Source organism: Schistosoma mansoni, chromosome 4 (genome assembly GCF_000237925.1).
Source record: "Schistosoma mansoni strain Puerto Rico chromosome 4, complete genome".
NCBI classification, from domain to species: Eukaryota; Metazoa; Platyhelminthes; class Trematoda; order Strigeidida; family Schistosomatidae; genus Schistosoma; species Schistosoma mansoni.
Window position 1 is genome coordinate 27,559,759 of NC_031498.1, and position 16,266 is coordinate 27,576,024.

At 35.5% G+C, this 16,266-nt stretch overlaps 1 protein-coding gene across 1 annotated transcript in view; it reads left to right on the forward strand.

Annotated features, from left to right (window-relative positions):
* Positions 1–3,809: 3,809 nt before the first annotated feature.
* Smp_131030 (putative metazoan probable membrane protein) overlaps positions 3,810–16,266 on the forward strand; it is a gene marked incomplete at its 5' end in the record, with an annotated part of 39,750 nt that continues 27,293 nt past the window's right edge. Inside the window, 2 exons of the mRNA XM_018797370.1 lie at positions 3,810–3,923; positions 3,965–4,047. Of these exons, the coding sequence (XP_018652419.1) occupies positions 3,810–3,923; positions 3,965–4,047 (197 nt within the window). The remainder of the gene's footprint in view (positions 3,924–3,964; positions 4,048–16,266) is intronic.

Consider the following 16,266-nt stretch of genomic DNA (forward strand, 5'->3'; position numbering starts at 1 on the left):
TTTTCAATTTTCGTCAAAACATTGAAGTTCGATTTAATGCATCATTGGTTTGATGATACTTGACTTGGGAATGATGCTCTTAACTCAATACTCTAACAGGCTGTATTCAATTGTGAAGAAATAAGAGTAGTTATTTGGCGAGAAATAGATATATTCCTAATTGGTATCCAAACTGTGCGTACATGTTTAAATTTAGGTTTCGGTTACCATCGAACCAACTGACCTCCATCACTTGTTATTTCCGGTGCTATGAACCTTTGTTGGAGTACTTATACTGCTAATAGGCGGTTGTAACTTCATACGACCCCGATTTCTTTGTTTTTTTGAGCGCATTTAATTTTGCTACTCTGATAGTAATCGATATACTTTTCCTGACTAGGGATGTTGTGATAACAGCACATAATTGTTCAAGGTTTTAGAGTAAAAGTTGAGCGAAACAAAATTTCTAAGAATTTCTTTCCTGATTTCACATGTACATGATGTACAAATGTTAAACACAGCACATAAACAAACCTGAGTTTTATATCTATCAGTTTTTCTACATTGATAACAGTATAATCCTGATTGTTTTGAAAATGACTTGTTTTATCCATATCTACCACTAGTCATGTAAATGTGAGCAGTTCAATATTTACTTCGAATGATTTCAGTTAAATTACACATAACACGTAGTTTTCCTAACTGACCTGTTCTCAAATCACCCTATGCTGACATTTTTATACTACTTGGAGTTTGTTAGTAGTTTGGGAATTTCAACTTAATTGGGTTTTTTCTGCCACTCAACGGCTATTGTGTGATATGTCTACTTTCGATTGCGTTCAAATTATTGTTTTCCATCATCCTTTTGAGACCGCTAGAAACCTATGAAAGAATTACTCCTAATGAGACTGCTTTTCATTCTGTTTGTGAATGTATTGATAATATCACCCTCCAACCAATGTTAGAATATGACCGTAGATAATTCAGGCCAACTAGCTATGTGTGCTGGTGGTGGGGTAAGTGATGATACCAATTTATGTATAGTGAAAGCCAGGGTAGCCATGTCAATCCCCGCCATTTTTGGCGCCTTCATAATGTTAGTCTAGCTATAAAAGTTTGAGCCTACAAAGCGTCACCTATGGCGTAGACGAGATATCCGTCTATCAATTAAGGGACGAGTATACTGCGCATCAGTTCGTTCTGTTCTACTTTACGGCTGTGAAACATGGCCATTAAGAGTAGAAGATACTCGTAGGTTACTAGTATTTGACCACAGATGCCTTAGAAATATTGCTCGCATCTGCTGGGATCACCGGGTAAGTAATAGTGAGGTTAGACGCAGGGTATTAGGGAACGATGGTAAATCAGTTGATGAGGTGATGAATCTTCATCGACTGAGATGGTTGGGCCATGTCTTACGTATGCCTGAACACCGATTACCACGACGCGCTATGATGACTAGTATTGGGGATGGTTGGAAGAGAGTTAGGGGCGGCCAAACCAAAACATGGCATCAGTGCTTGAAGTCACTAACTTCTAGTCTGAGCCATGTTGGCAGATGCAGACTACCTGGTTGGGGTCCGCGTGACTATCGTAACCAATGGTTGGAGACTCTGTGTGACATGGCTCAGAATCGATCACAATGGCGTAGGTGTATACACTCTTTATCTTCCCTTAAACCTTGAGACTAAAATTGCTTCATATCTCTCTTCCTTCCTGTACTATATCCCTATATACAACCTATAATTTATATACTACTACCAACACTAAATTAACTACTATTAATCCGGTGTTGATCTTGTTGTGCTAACGAGGTATGGCAACTTGGACCGATGCATATATGTACCTGGTCCTACGTTGTAGCTGACTGACTACAAAGCGTCAGTGAGAATGATTTTGTTCTATACTTGCTAAACAGCTTATACGAGTCGAACATTCAACAACTCTGTATCTGATCATTTCAAAGAGATGCTGATGTTCAGTCCAAACACTATGTTAGTAATATGGCGACTCGACAATGTATGTTTGGGCACAGTGACGACAACTCACTTGGTGTCATCATTTTGAAGTACCAGCTTCGGTGGGTTGGACATGTTGTAAAAATGTCATTCCAACCGCTTTCATATCGTGCATTTTTTGCCTAGAGATATGTAGGAAAGTTGTGTATTACTTGTATCTGTCAATACATCATGACCCTTTAGTTGAGGTCCTAGAGATATTGGAACTTTGTAGTTTAAGACATTGACATAGCTCAGAATATAATTCAGTGGCAGTTTCGCTATAATTTCCCTTTACATTCTTCATAAAAGTGAGAGGAACCTTTTTTAATTATTTGATTCTGGTTGTATTTTTTTAAAATGTGTTATTTCTCACACTATGTAATACTTTCGTTAGCGATGGAGTAGGTGAATTCATTCTTTGTCTTCTTCCAAATTCTGAGCTATCTGAATGGCTCATAACCTTTCTGTGTTTTTGTTCCGCTAATTCATATTTTCTTGCAACATATTTTTAATGCCTAATCTTTTCTATCACCACTGGTACTGTTACTACCTCTTCTATTCTGGGACTCGGTCTGAAAATTCCATCTATGACATCTCTGCTAATGATGTATGTCAACTTTAACCGATGTGCATACATACAAGGTTCTGTGTTGTGACTGACTGACTTTCAGTCACTTATTTTTACTCATTTATCTTTGATTATATTGACCCTCCATTTATATCTTTACAATTTCAATCACTTATTTGTGTAACGTATATTTATTTTGCTGGTTATTTCTATCAATATTTATGTTCAAATCTTTCTGATTACTGCTCATAATTTTACTACCTCTACCACTATGGGATTTTAATTGACAGCTGCGTCTCTGTGCTAATGTGGTACGGCAACTCGAACTGATGTACGCATGTTTTATTTATTTACTTATTTAAACACATAAATATTGGTACAAGGAAGCACCAGATAAATATACGCCTCACAAATCTCATTTAATTTTTGTGAGGGCTGTGATACTGCCCAGGTGCCCAGACTGAAGCAGGTGGTTTTCTTAGGGGGCCACACCCGGAGCCTTTGACCGAAAGATCTGATCCACAAGGCAGTGGAGCATCGTGAGGAGATGCATTCCCATGGTAGCCGGTGATCAACGATTGATTCGTACGCCATTTGTTCCATCAGGATACTGGAACCCATGTGCACCATTGGTTTGGAATGAGGGTTTTCCAACTCCCCTAGGTGGACTTGCCATGTCCACCAACCCTGTTAAAGCGCCGGACATTCGCTTTTCGTCCTCTCACTTTTGTGAACAACACACCCGCCACGAGAAGGCAGTGAGTAGGACTTCCCTGGTAGAGGCTATATATTCGCTGGCCATATGAGAGCATTTGGAGAGGGAGAGCGGACTCTCCCCACTCTCGGCCGTACCAGGGCATTTGGGGGTCATGTACGTATGTACGAAGTTCTGCGTTGTTGCTGACTGACTGACTGACTCGTTTTAGTTACTTAATTTTTCTATTTTGTAGTATTTTACATGACTTAGATGTTACGATTGAGAAAATAATTGTCAGAAATATGTCGATTTATTCTGGCTCAGTATGTTTCGGTAAATCTGATCACATAGTTATTAGAATCTTTTTCTTATTGCGTTATTCTAAATTCATTGAAGGGATGAGCTATTCTTAATTCTTGTGTCGTCGTTTTATTTTATACAGAGTTTGGTCTTTAGATAAATTGATAGTTTACTTAACATCAACTTCATTATATACCTATTCATTATAAGACTACATATGTATCTTTTCGCCCTCAAACTTCTATTTTCAGATTAAATTTCAAAGATGTCATCTACGCCTATTTGTGATCGTGTTAATACATACGCTAATAAAAGTAGAGTTATACCTGGTTATGAGGGTATACCATACAATTTATGTGTTAACGTTATCGGTTGGGTGGTATGTCGCTTCATTTGGATTTTCATCAACGGCAAATTTAGGTCCTAATGTCCGGATTTACACTATTAAGAAAACTTGCATGGGACTATGGGCGTATGGCTACATTTCAACCTAGGAAAAATAGGTTTGTTCAAGATGGTTTTCACGTTATATTTTTGTTGCAATTAATAAAATTTCCTACTTCTTTATAACAAAAACCAAAAAAACAGAAAAGGAATTAAAAAAAGGTTTAAGAAAATCTGAGTTTACACAAATTATCGAGTTTGAGACATGCTTAATTCATAATAAATATTCTTTTTCCAAATATTTGTTATCTAGTTTACAGACTATCGATGGTTTGTCGGCCAAATCAATCTGACTTTAATCCGAAAGATAATGAAATGTAGACTGGAAAAAACTACACTCGTACAGTGTGTGAAAATGCTCTTTACTTATTAATTGAATTGATAATTCTTCATGTTTTTACTACCAACAAAATTTCTTTGATTTTGCTTCTGATTAGTTAACTTGTACCGTAGTCATGGTGACTGATTCATAATAAAATGGAACAATCATTATGTATAATCTACCAAGTTGGAATTAAAATGGATATTTATTGGTTACAATAATTAAAAGTAATATTTAACCACCAATCAGTTACAGTTAAATGGCGCCAACCTTTGGATTCCAACTGATTGGAATCATTATTTTCTTGAAAATTAGATATCCTAGATTCTATTCTTTGTAACACTTTAACTATTTATGTTTGTGTTATAATTGTATTTTTGCTATATAAACGACCCAGCTATTCCTATTGCTTAGTATTGTTATATGATGACACTCGACAAGACCCCAAAATCAGAACACTTTGAACAGGAATGAAATTGTATTCAAAATAATAATAGTAAGTGAACAGCAATCACTGATTTGAATAACGTTCATATATTTATAGTATATACATAAGAAGCTTCTAGATTTTTCTCCAATAATATGCCCGGGCTGATCGGTTTAGAATTAGCTAATCAGCGCGCAGCAACATCATCATGTATAAAACATGCTTTAATCCAATCTATGTCCCACTAACAGTTTGTGACCAGTCTCGACCAGTTAGTCGTAGACAGCATAGGACGTTTAAAAATTGTTTATCCGTATTCGAGTTGTTACACACTCAACATCAGCAGCCCTAGAAGTGAATTAACAATATAAGAAGTGAATAAGATGAAATGACAGTATCTGCTGTCATGGAAAGTTAGATACAAAAAATAAGGTACCAAAGAGATAAATGAAGTCAAAAAAATCAGTTTAGAAATGACACTGATCAAAATTTAGAATAAGATAAAGAATAAATACAAATGTCTCACTGGGGCTTATTCTGACCCTAAGTTTTTTGACCATACATTACAATGGTCATTGTAATCTCAACCAACTATCCACTTACACATAATTCAGACTAGTAATCAATAGAAAATTTTAAACTTGGAAAGAATCACTACCATTCGATGTTATTTTGTTTTTAATAGTTCTCTCACTGATGTCACTTTTTAATCAGTCATTACCAACGTAAAAATGCATAAATTTACGTTAGTCCACATTAATACGATTGGATGAAACTGGCACGACGAATATCAAAGGAATCGGGACAATCTAATAGCAATGATAATGAGAAAGCCCGGACATTGAGAATATGGTTTGAGGGGACAATGAAAGTGTATGTATGACGAAATATAGTAACTGAAGATCTGCAGTAAGATAAAGAGTAAATCCATTTACTCTGACCCATGTCACTCAAAGGACCTTATCATCAATCGTGGTTATTGCACGAACCTTAACTAGGTAATTTGTATCTACTAACATTACAGACTAACAGTCAATGACTTCATAGGCTGACTTTTTTGGTTTAGCCTCCTCTAGGTTCTTCCAGTTCTGCATGATCTAACATCCTCCATCTAGGTAGGCGGGAAATACAGAGTCTTCTGACCGCTATAAGCAACCATGCAGGCATGTTCGGAATGCCATTCTCCCCCTCAAAGTGCAAAATGTTACTTCAGGATTGGGTTGCATCGACACCTGAACTAATGATAGGGAGTGAAGTAGTTGAGCGTGTTGACCGCTTCACTTATCTCGGGAGTCTCATCAGCCCTTGTGGTCTGGTGTTTGACGAAATCTCAGCATGGATACAAAAGGCTCAACTAGCTTTCACCAACTTGCGTCATTTATGGCGTAGGCGAGATATTCATCTAGCAATCAAAGGACGGGTTTACTGTGCAGCAGTTCGTTCCGTCCAACTTTATGGTAGTGAAACATGGCCGATAAGAGTAGAGGGTATTCGTAGGCTACTAGTTTTCGATCATAGGTGTCTTCGACGCATTGCTCGTATATCGTGGGACCACCGGGTGAGTAATGCAGATGTTAGGAAACGGGTATTAGGTAAGGATGGAAAATCGATTGATGAAGTACTGAAACTTCATCAGTTGAGATGCCTGGGACATGTGTTACGTATGCCCAACCACCGACTGCCCCGACGTGCAATGCTTTATGGTGTAGGAGTAGGTTGGAAAAAAGCTATGGGTGGCCAGACCAAAACATGGCATAAATCCATGAAGTCGCTGACAAGTGGACTGAGCCATATTGGTAGATGTAAACTACCTGGTTGGGATCCGCGAGATGATAGCAATCGATGTTTAGAGACCTTGAAGGACATGGCTCAAAATCGTTTGCAATGGCAAAGGTGCATCCACTCTTTGTGTTCTTCTGAATTCTTCAAGTCCCTTCTATTTTTTTCTCTTCCCAAATGTATTTCACTGTATTATATTCCTTAAAAAATATCTCCAAACCCTAATCTTTCGGATTACTGCTAATACTCTTACTACTTCTACCACTATGGGATTTGAATTGTCAACTGCATCTCTGTGCTAATGTGGTATGGCAACTAGAACCGATGTACGTATGTACGAAGTTCTACGTTGTGACTGACTGATCTAGGTAGGCGGCGGTTAGATATGCGTGATACACGTCTTAGCCACCTCAGCTGAAGATCCACAGCCTTATCAATCGATCTGCCATATTTACCTAGTACCCCATACCTAACCATAATATTGCTCACTCAGTCGTTCCACGAAAGGCTACAAATAGTTTTAAGGCATTGATTATCAAAACTTATACCTTACGTGTGTGCATGTTTTCAACTTTCGTAGACTATATTTCACTCAATGCATACCAGTAGAAAATCATTTTTAAATCTAAAAAAAATAACTTTCCATTCAATCTTCTTTATTCATTTTATTTTTCATTTTAGGTGGACTCTATTTTCAGAAATAAATGATGAAAATGTCAGTACTGACAGTGTTTCCATAGATAGTGTAGAACAAAATCCATCTACTAATGATCCTGTAAGCTTTTGTGTTCTAATTACTGTTAAACGTTAATTATTAAGTACAGAATTGTTTTTCACTATTTTTTACTACTTAGTTTTCTTTTCTTTCTATCTTTCTTTGTAGGGCTATTTTTCATGGATTGTTAATTACTTCAAGTTAACGTGAGTTACTTAACAAATTTTGTGTGCATCGATTCCTTCAATGATTTTCTTATGTATTCTTCCGTAAATCTGTTAATTAACGATATATCAGTTGTCATAAGTTAGTTTTCAAGCCTAAAAGTGAGGTCACTATTTGTTCACGATGTCTCAGGTTCACTCTTTGCCTTTCCTTAGATCCTGAGTCCTCAAATATATTTTATTTTCCTCTTCTGTCTGCATCTAGTCTTTTTTTTAACCATTACTCATGATATTACGACTTGTACTATTCTTGGATTTGTGTTGATAATTTAATCTCACTGTGATAATGTGGTATGGCAAGTTGAACCGACGCATATATGCCCCATGTTCTACTTTACAGACAACTGACTGACTTACTGCGCCAATTGTTTTGAGTTCTAGTGTTTGAACGTGACAGATAGCTCCGTATCCACATTTCGTGATGAATGACACTCTTCTCAAGGTATACTTGCAATCCTAATGAAATTGGTCTTCCTCATAAAACTAGAAACAGTGTCACGTGGTTTCATAGTGAGAAACACTGCCACTGGGCTACTTATCCCTCAACTGAAATTTTTAGTCACTACTGTTCTTTGAGTCTTCTAGCTACTTTTTTTGTTGTTGAGACAATAAAATAATCAAAAACTGTTTCTAATGTAATGATGACAATAATTTTGTACAAACAATATTGTTAACCTGGCTAGTGCAATTCAGCATTGGAAATTGAGGTAGGTGGTTATGGGGTATACGCAACATATATTTCAACTGCCTCAGTCGGTGGAGATTCGCAGTCTCACCAACCATTTTGATATCTTTTCATATTACCTTGTCTGTAACCTAAAGAGTGTTTACTCAGTCATTCTACAATGCTCAAGGTATGCTTCGAAGAGACTTACGATTAAAAACTTTTTAACGCATAACTTCTGCCTCCAAAGACTGTGTTTTACAGCCGTAGATCAACACAGTGAACTTCTGTGCCGTGTTTTCAGCCCTTTGTTGACAGATGGATGTTTTGTCTGCGTCACGAGTGACGCACGATAAAAAAGCTGACCGGATTTCCTGAATTCCTGCAAATATTTTAATTGGCACTTACAAGATAAGTGAAGTGGCCAATGTGCTCAACTACGACACTACCTACATACATATATATTAGGCTCTGCGTTACTTATGACTAACTGACTGATCATATGACTGATTAAAATAATAATTATGATTACTTATTTCTCCATATCTGATTTAGTTCTCATTTATTGATTGTTTTTTACACCATTTTTTTCACAGTATTTCTGAATAAATGTTTTCTATGCATGCATTGTATTTTAAGAACGTGAATAGTAATTGGTTATGGGAATGCTTTTTGATTGAATTCTTGAATAATGACCATGAGAATGATTGTTCTCGACTCTTCATTAACAATCTTATACGCTATCTAAAAAGTTAGATTATTTGTCATTAGCATTTTCTTTGGTTGTCAAAGTAAACACAAACACAATATGTAGTACAACAGATTTATTCATTCAGCTGATAGATTCATAACATTATCTCACTTGTTTTAGCGTAGGCGATCAGAACTTGTGATTAATCAACTATCCTAGAAAAAAGTATCTGGCTAAATAAAGTACAAAGTTGTGTTGCGTAGATTAATGAAATGGTTTCTTTTGAAATATATATCCATATATTCTGATCGTTTGATCATTAATAAGTTTAAGCAAGTATACGAACAGAAAACTAAATTAGCTTAGTGTTATTTCATTCAACAATCTACTATTATTTTATATTGTTTCTTCCTCAAATTGGTGTTTTCTCTGTGTTAAAATGATTAGATTGTTAAGTAAATGTGAATAGATTGTTTCATGGTAATTCTCATCACAAACTGTTGTCATCAGCACTAGAATCGTCAAAAACCAGATGGAACGAGGTTTTCCAGTAGTGTATATCGATCAGTCTGCACGAAACTGATCTTTTTACGACCTTGATGTATCACGGTAGGAACGATACCATTGAGATAATGTTTAGGAACAAATGATGTAACATGTATGAAAGTGTATGTAACTTTCCGGTTGCCTGCACCATGGCACGACACTTCCTGAGGTACCTAAAACGGAAACTGGTTTACCGATGATCCTGACTATCCTGAGGTATAACTATTGTTCTCAAGGGAATACTGCTTCTGGCCGGTCACAAAGTCTAAAGTTTCAAATTCATATAACTAGCGATGCGTATAACACAATCAACCAGCTAATCTTAATTTGTAGTGGAAAGTTATTTTTAATTCATCAAAATGTTCACATAAATATCTATTTTACATGCGGCATGCTAGTCACAGACAAAACAAAGTATAATATTAGTCAATAAAGTCATTGATTATTAGTCTCAACCGTTCCGATAGATGTAAACTTTCCGGTTTCGTAGTGACTACAATCTAAGTTTGGTGTATTTTTGTCAACATGGTTCAAATTCGATCACACTGAGATCTTTTTATTTATTCTTTATCTTTTTTAAATTTACTACCTACTGAGACATCATACATTTCTTTCTTTGATCGTATTTCTTACTCTTGCACTGCATCTTTTTATGTTCATCTCACTTATTATAGTCAGTGTTATAATTTTATTCCCTTGATTTCAGATCTCCAGCTTGTTTAATGTGTAATAACTTCCACCAACACACATGTCAGATTGCCTTTATAAACTGTGTTGAACAAACTGAGTGTATGTTGAATACATCTTGCTTTTATATGAGAGTAATTATAGGATGATATAAAGTATCACAATGTTATATATATGTAATTTGCATCTACCATCATGACTCAAATCATCAGTCGATAACTTTATTGTCTGGTTTAAATGCCTCTCGGTTTCTTACAATTTACTCCTACACTATCTAACATCGTTCATCGAGGTCGATGGTGGTTGAATATACATAATACAAATTCATTTGGTGAGGATTTGATAGATTAAACACATTTCAAAGGTGAAATAGACTTCAGTATCCTTAGTTTTTTTTAATGAAAATACTCAATCCGTACTTATTCCTAGCGTAAAATGGCGTTAAGCTAAGGAATTTTCGGAAATCGTTCAACCTAAAGTGAGTCACTTGACATTCGTGTTATCTCACCATTCTCAATTTTTCGCTGTATTGTTTGAGCGGGTAGCTGTCTCCTTCGTAAACTTTATTTACACTACAAACTCACTGCTTCCTGATTTTCCGACGATGTTCTTCACTTAGTATAGACACCATACTTTCATTTTATACAAAGGTTTCATAAAACTGTTTAGCTGAATCATAATTCCAGAGTTCTTATATTGTTTTGTTCTTTTTTTCTTGTATTTATCTTCTACAGATCGGCAGATTTACGATCGAAAGCAGGAAATGATGCTGTTCAATATCTTAGATTTCATTTCTACTTAATTATTTATACAGCAATCACCACAGTTTTTTGTTTGGTTGTTATACTTCCAGTAAATATACATGGTACACTAAAATGTAAGCACTCAAAATTTTATTTGATATTGTAATATATACATCTATCTGTTTTGTGATCTATTTGATTCATCCTTGTGATAATTTTATAAGCGAAGTGGGCTTCTGTGAATTATAACTACAGTAGTTCATGAACACTCATTTGGAGAAGACCAGTTTTTTATTTAATGCAAAATTACAGTGTCTTCGCAAAATATGAAAATCATACATTAAATACTACATTCGCATATCTTCCATCAATCGTCTCATACGAACTTTGTCGTTCTTTCAGTCTTTCTGTTTTTACTATTACTCTTTGTTTACATCCCTATCCTCTTCAGTTCGACCATCTTAATCTTCTTCTGCTATGCATTCCACTTCTGAATGGTGTTACGTACTACTTATGTCTGTCAACATTAGTAGCATACATCACACTACTACTACTACTATTATTTTGTTTACTTGTTATATTCCTATAAGCGTGGCTTCAGTACATAATGACTCGAAAAGCATGAAATCAATAGTGGAATCGTAATTACTGTGAAAATTGGTGCTGAATAATAGTAATAAACAGAGATGGTATTCATCAAAAAGAAAACAGTTAAAATAATGAACCTGTCAGCAGTACGACTCCAAGTTTTTTTTCATATTAATTCACCTCTTCTGGTAGTTTCATCAATCTGTTGATTTCACGACCAACTCACTCTCTTCATAGACACGGAAAAACCGACTTACCTTTATCAACCTTAGTTAACTGTGTTCCAGAGAAGTATTCGTGATCCGCATGTAAAAAAGAGGAAGTATGCGACATAGAATTCGGCTAATTATTATTTTATGACTGTGAAGCTCAGCCTTTATATGCACAGAACATGGATAGTGTGCTTTACTGAGAGACCGTACAAAGTTATTGGTCGATATGAGACAGATTCATTCATTCTTGATCTTTACTATTAGTTCGTGTTTTCATCTACTGATTGTAATTTTCACTCTCTGATTATATTTGTTTCTATATTTAGTTTTTATTTTGCTTTTTGTCGTGTTCAGTTTGTCCTTTGGTTCGTTACGCTGATTTAAGATATTGAATAATGACACGCTATCTGCCTCTGTTTTTGTCTTTCTGTCTGTACTGGTGTGTGATATGTATTCATATTTGACCGTTTGATGTGGGTGGTCACTCCAGTTTCATGATTCTGGATAATTAAACAACATTCTGTTCTATCAAGCTTATTTCTGCACATGTTCACTCTTCTATTATTGTTTTTCTATGACTGTATATCGCTATACTATTACTGATAGTAGTAATAACGATAATAATGGTAATAATATTTCTGATAACCGTTGTGAAAGGCGGCATCCGAAATCTGATACTGATACAGGACGTGCTTTGCGCTAACCTTACAACTGATTACTTGGGCGAGAACACAAAAATGGGTGGGAAAGCATATTGCGCTACCGGATGTATATATATATATATATATATATATATATATATATATATATATATACAACTCTCCCCATTGGGAAATCAATCAATTTCCTAGCCGATGATATGCACTTGTCCTTCAGGTCACTTCTGATTGGCTGACCATGTCATTATTACAACCGTTATTATATGTGTAAGTGCTTTATTTAGTGGGCGTTTACTGTTAAAAATGAGAAAATAAAATGTCTCGCTGGTGTTGTAATGTTTCTATAATCACACCACCGTTAACCCAGAAACATATGGAAGTATGTATGACAACTTGAACATATGGAAGCTATTGTAGAAACAGTAAGAAAAGTAAACTAAATACTAGTGTTGTATTTATTATTTCATTTAAATACAATAATATTGGTACATGGAGGAAACAAATATATATGCACCACAAAAATCATCCGATTTGTGTTAGGGCTGGAATACCTTGTGGGCACCCAAACCGATGCAGGTTGTTTTTTTAGGGGGCCATTCCTCTAAACTTTGATCTAGGGCTCTAATCCACAAGACATTGGAGCAACTTCAGGAGATGCAGTCCCTCGATGTCCGGAGCCCATGCACACCATTGGTTTGGAATTGACGTTTTCCAACTCCCCTGGGTAGATCCTCCATATCTATCAACCCGGTTATTGCGCCGGACATCCGGTTTTCGTCCCCCCACCTTCGTAAACAATATCCTCACCGCTTGAAGGCGCTCTGTACGACTTTCCTGACTGTCGCTGTATACTCTTCGCTATATGAGAACATTACGAAAGATAGAGGTGACTGTCCTCACCCTCGGCCGTATCAAGGTATTTTGGGGCTTAGAGGGGAGGGGCATAAATTATTCATGAGAAACGATAACAAATGTCAATTATCTCTGTTATGTATAAGTATCATAATCGGTAATTTCCTTGATTTCATTTATTGTAAGCTTCACAAAGAAATAACATTAAGCAATAAAATATTCTTTTTAATATCGAGGTATTAGATTTTTTGGGGAGGGGAGATCGATTGGAGGAGCAGACTGAGTACATTAAAAATGTGTTTATTACTAGCATTTCTTTTAATAATTGGGTTCGAATCTCGCGAGGCGAGGTCGTGGATACGCACTGCTGAGGAATCCCACAATAGGACGAAACGGCCGTCCAGTGCTTCCAGGTTTTCCATGGTGGTCTAGCTTCAATTGATTCACGCTTTCAACTATGAAAATACTAAATCTCCATAAAACCCCTTCTGATAATAATAATCACAAAATAATTGGTAAATTCATATTATTCTTTGATTGGTTAGTTAGTTGTTCACAGAGTTTGATGGAGAATGCTGGTGAGCGGCCTATGCTCCTCGACGAGGGGTAACAGGCGTAAGTAAGTAAGTAGTTAGTTGTTCGTTCCTATGGCACAAAGTAAGGACACAAAAGACTGCTACGATGGAGATCAGTTGTCTCTCCAAAGACACATCCCCGAACAAATCCCTAAATTACATTGTCCTTTGACTAAGGTACACTCACTTATATAACTACTTTTTATACAAAACAATATCACATATAAGGAAAAATACATATGATTACTCAAAAACACTGAATTAATATAGGGAATATAATATTCTCATTGAACGAAAGTTCGCACTTGTCAAATTGAACGAAGTCTACGCTGAATTGATACCAAAAATATTGATTTAAATAATACCAATTTGTGACACAAATGACTTGACTTTAGATGATTGAAGGTATTCATCAGGAAATTCTGCTCTACCTCGGTGTCGTGCTACTTGACACTTGTCAGCTTGGAATATTTGGAATTTTAAAGCAACTAATTTTTTCTGTAAGAGTTGAACCCGTGTCATCCAACTCCATAGTTTGTAATGTTTTCACTAAGGTATTTTGGTCATGACTACACTGATTAACCATTAATTAGGGATCAATGTTATACTTGTTCTAGTACTTAGTGCCGAACTGAATTCTATTAATCAGTGTAAAACCTAATGTTATTTCTTAGTTCTATTAACCTTTTCAATAAGTAGTATGAATATACGATATATATAATTTTTGTTATTAATTTCGATAAACAAAAAAATTAGCTCCTGACTTACAAAAATTCGGTGTTACGACCATATCAAATATATCGGCTAACTCATCGAGTCTATGGGTGCATACAATATTTGGCATTGGATTTTTTCTATTGGCATTTTTTCTAATGCAACATTTCTCGAGGCAATTTCGTCGAGAATCGACTCGAACGCCGAATTTTGTGAGTTGTTTTATTGATCTGTATCACTTTTCAGTGATAGATGAAGGGGAGCGTATTTGTTTTCTTATCAAATCGTTTCCGCTTCATTAAACTAATTACTCTTCGGATATTTCTTTCTTTTTTGATATTGAATCTTATAATCGATGTATTGAATTGAAAGTTAATTAATCTACCTAGTTTTATACAAGGTACAATAAAAACTAAGTAAATTAACATGACTCTTTCTCCACGTGGTTGTATATAAGCTACACTTCAAGTATGAAGGCTAATAATATGCTAGCCGGTTGCTCAAACTGAGTTAGGTGGAGTGTGTTATGAATTTGACCTAGCGGTCGCCAATTATTATGTCTTGATCAAGGTCGTCGCTAATTTGTTATGACCTTACGAATTAAACAAGGACGTAATTCGCATAACTTGTCCACCAATAGGATACGACTTGTGCGACCTTCACATTGTGACAATGACGTTCGATTAGTATGAGTAATCTAGCGTCCTTATTGGTCCTTAATCCACCTAGCCCGTCCATTTGAGTCCAGAACACCAATAGCAGCCTCGGCAATATGAGTCGTTTATTTCAAGCATACTTTGTTTATATATCAGACAGACAGACCACATCATACAATAAAATAGAAAATAATATTTGTACAAAACCAAGCCAAATGAGGCTGTATGCTTGGGAGACAATAATCAATAAACTGAGTGTAACTTAGGTACGGTAAATCATATAATAATAATCAATAGGTCAAAATGAAGCTTACAATAAGATGAATATAGATATAGATAATCTAGTTACTGAATAGTTATACAATAGGAATATACATAGAATAATGGTCCAATAATAAGTCCTGCAAGTTACCCGTACTTATGTCTTCGATACTACATAACAGAGTGGGCCTCGAACGTGGTTGAAAGTATAACATAAGATACTAGTTAATACGCTGGTATGTGTTTAATCAGATCAGTCCTCGAGACTCACGCTTTTGATTAGGGATGAATATAATCCTCTGAGTAATCAACCGTAACTGTATGACAAAAGTTCTTAACCGAAGCCTATGTTTATTAAGATATTGGAAGGTACTGATATTTTTCCGTAAGAGTTCGCACAAATATACCAGAAGTTAAATTTTATTGAAATCTATATCCTGGATCCTTTAAACTATTTATGAGTATTCAATTGTTCTTCCATAAAATTTACATCTTCCTTCAACAGTACATTAAGTAATTCTATACAATTTTTACTGTAGTTATTATAGGAAGTAGCAATTGATAAGATGGTTGAGTTTTATTTATTTACTCTTATTTTCTAAATCTGTATGATTTCAAGTGAATCATGTTTCGTTGATTGTTTTAAGAGCTAATCGAAGTGTATAGAGAGTTCCGGATTGAATATCATTCCATATTCTATGCAAAGCATTTTCTTAGATTCCTAACAAAGTGTAAGTTGAAATTATAATTATATGTTAAACACATCAATTTACGAATATATTTATATTGTGGCTAACAGGGGAATTCGGGTCTCACCTTCCATCAAATTTAAAACAAAACTATATACGCTTTCATTCCCTGTATTGTTGTTAGTTCTCAGGCTCGAACTCCGTTCCTATCAAAGCGTCACCTATTAGAAGAGTGAAACCAGTCAGGCAACCATTTATCAAATAGGTATTTAGC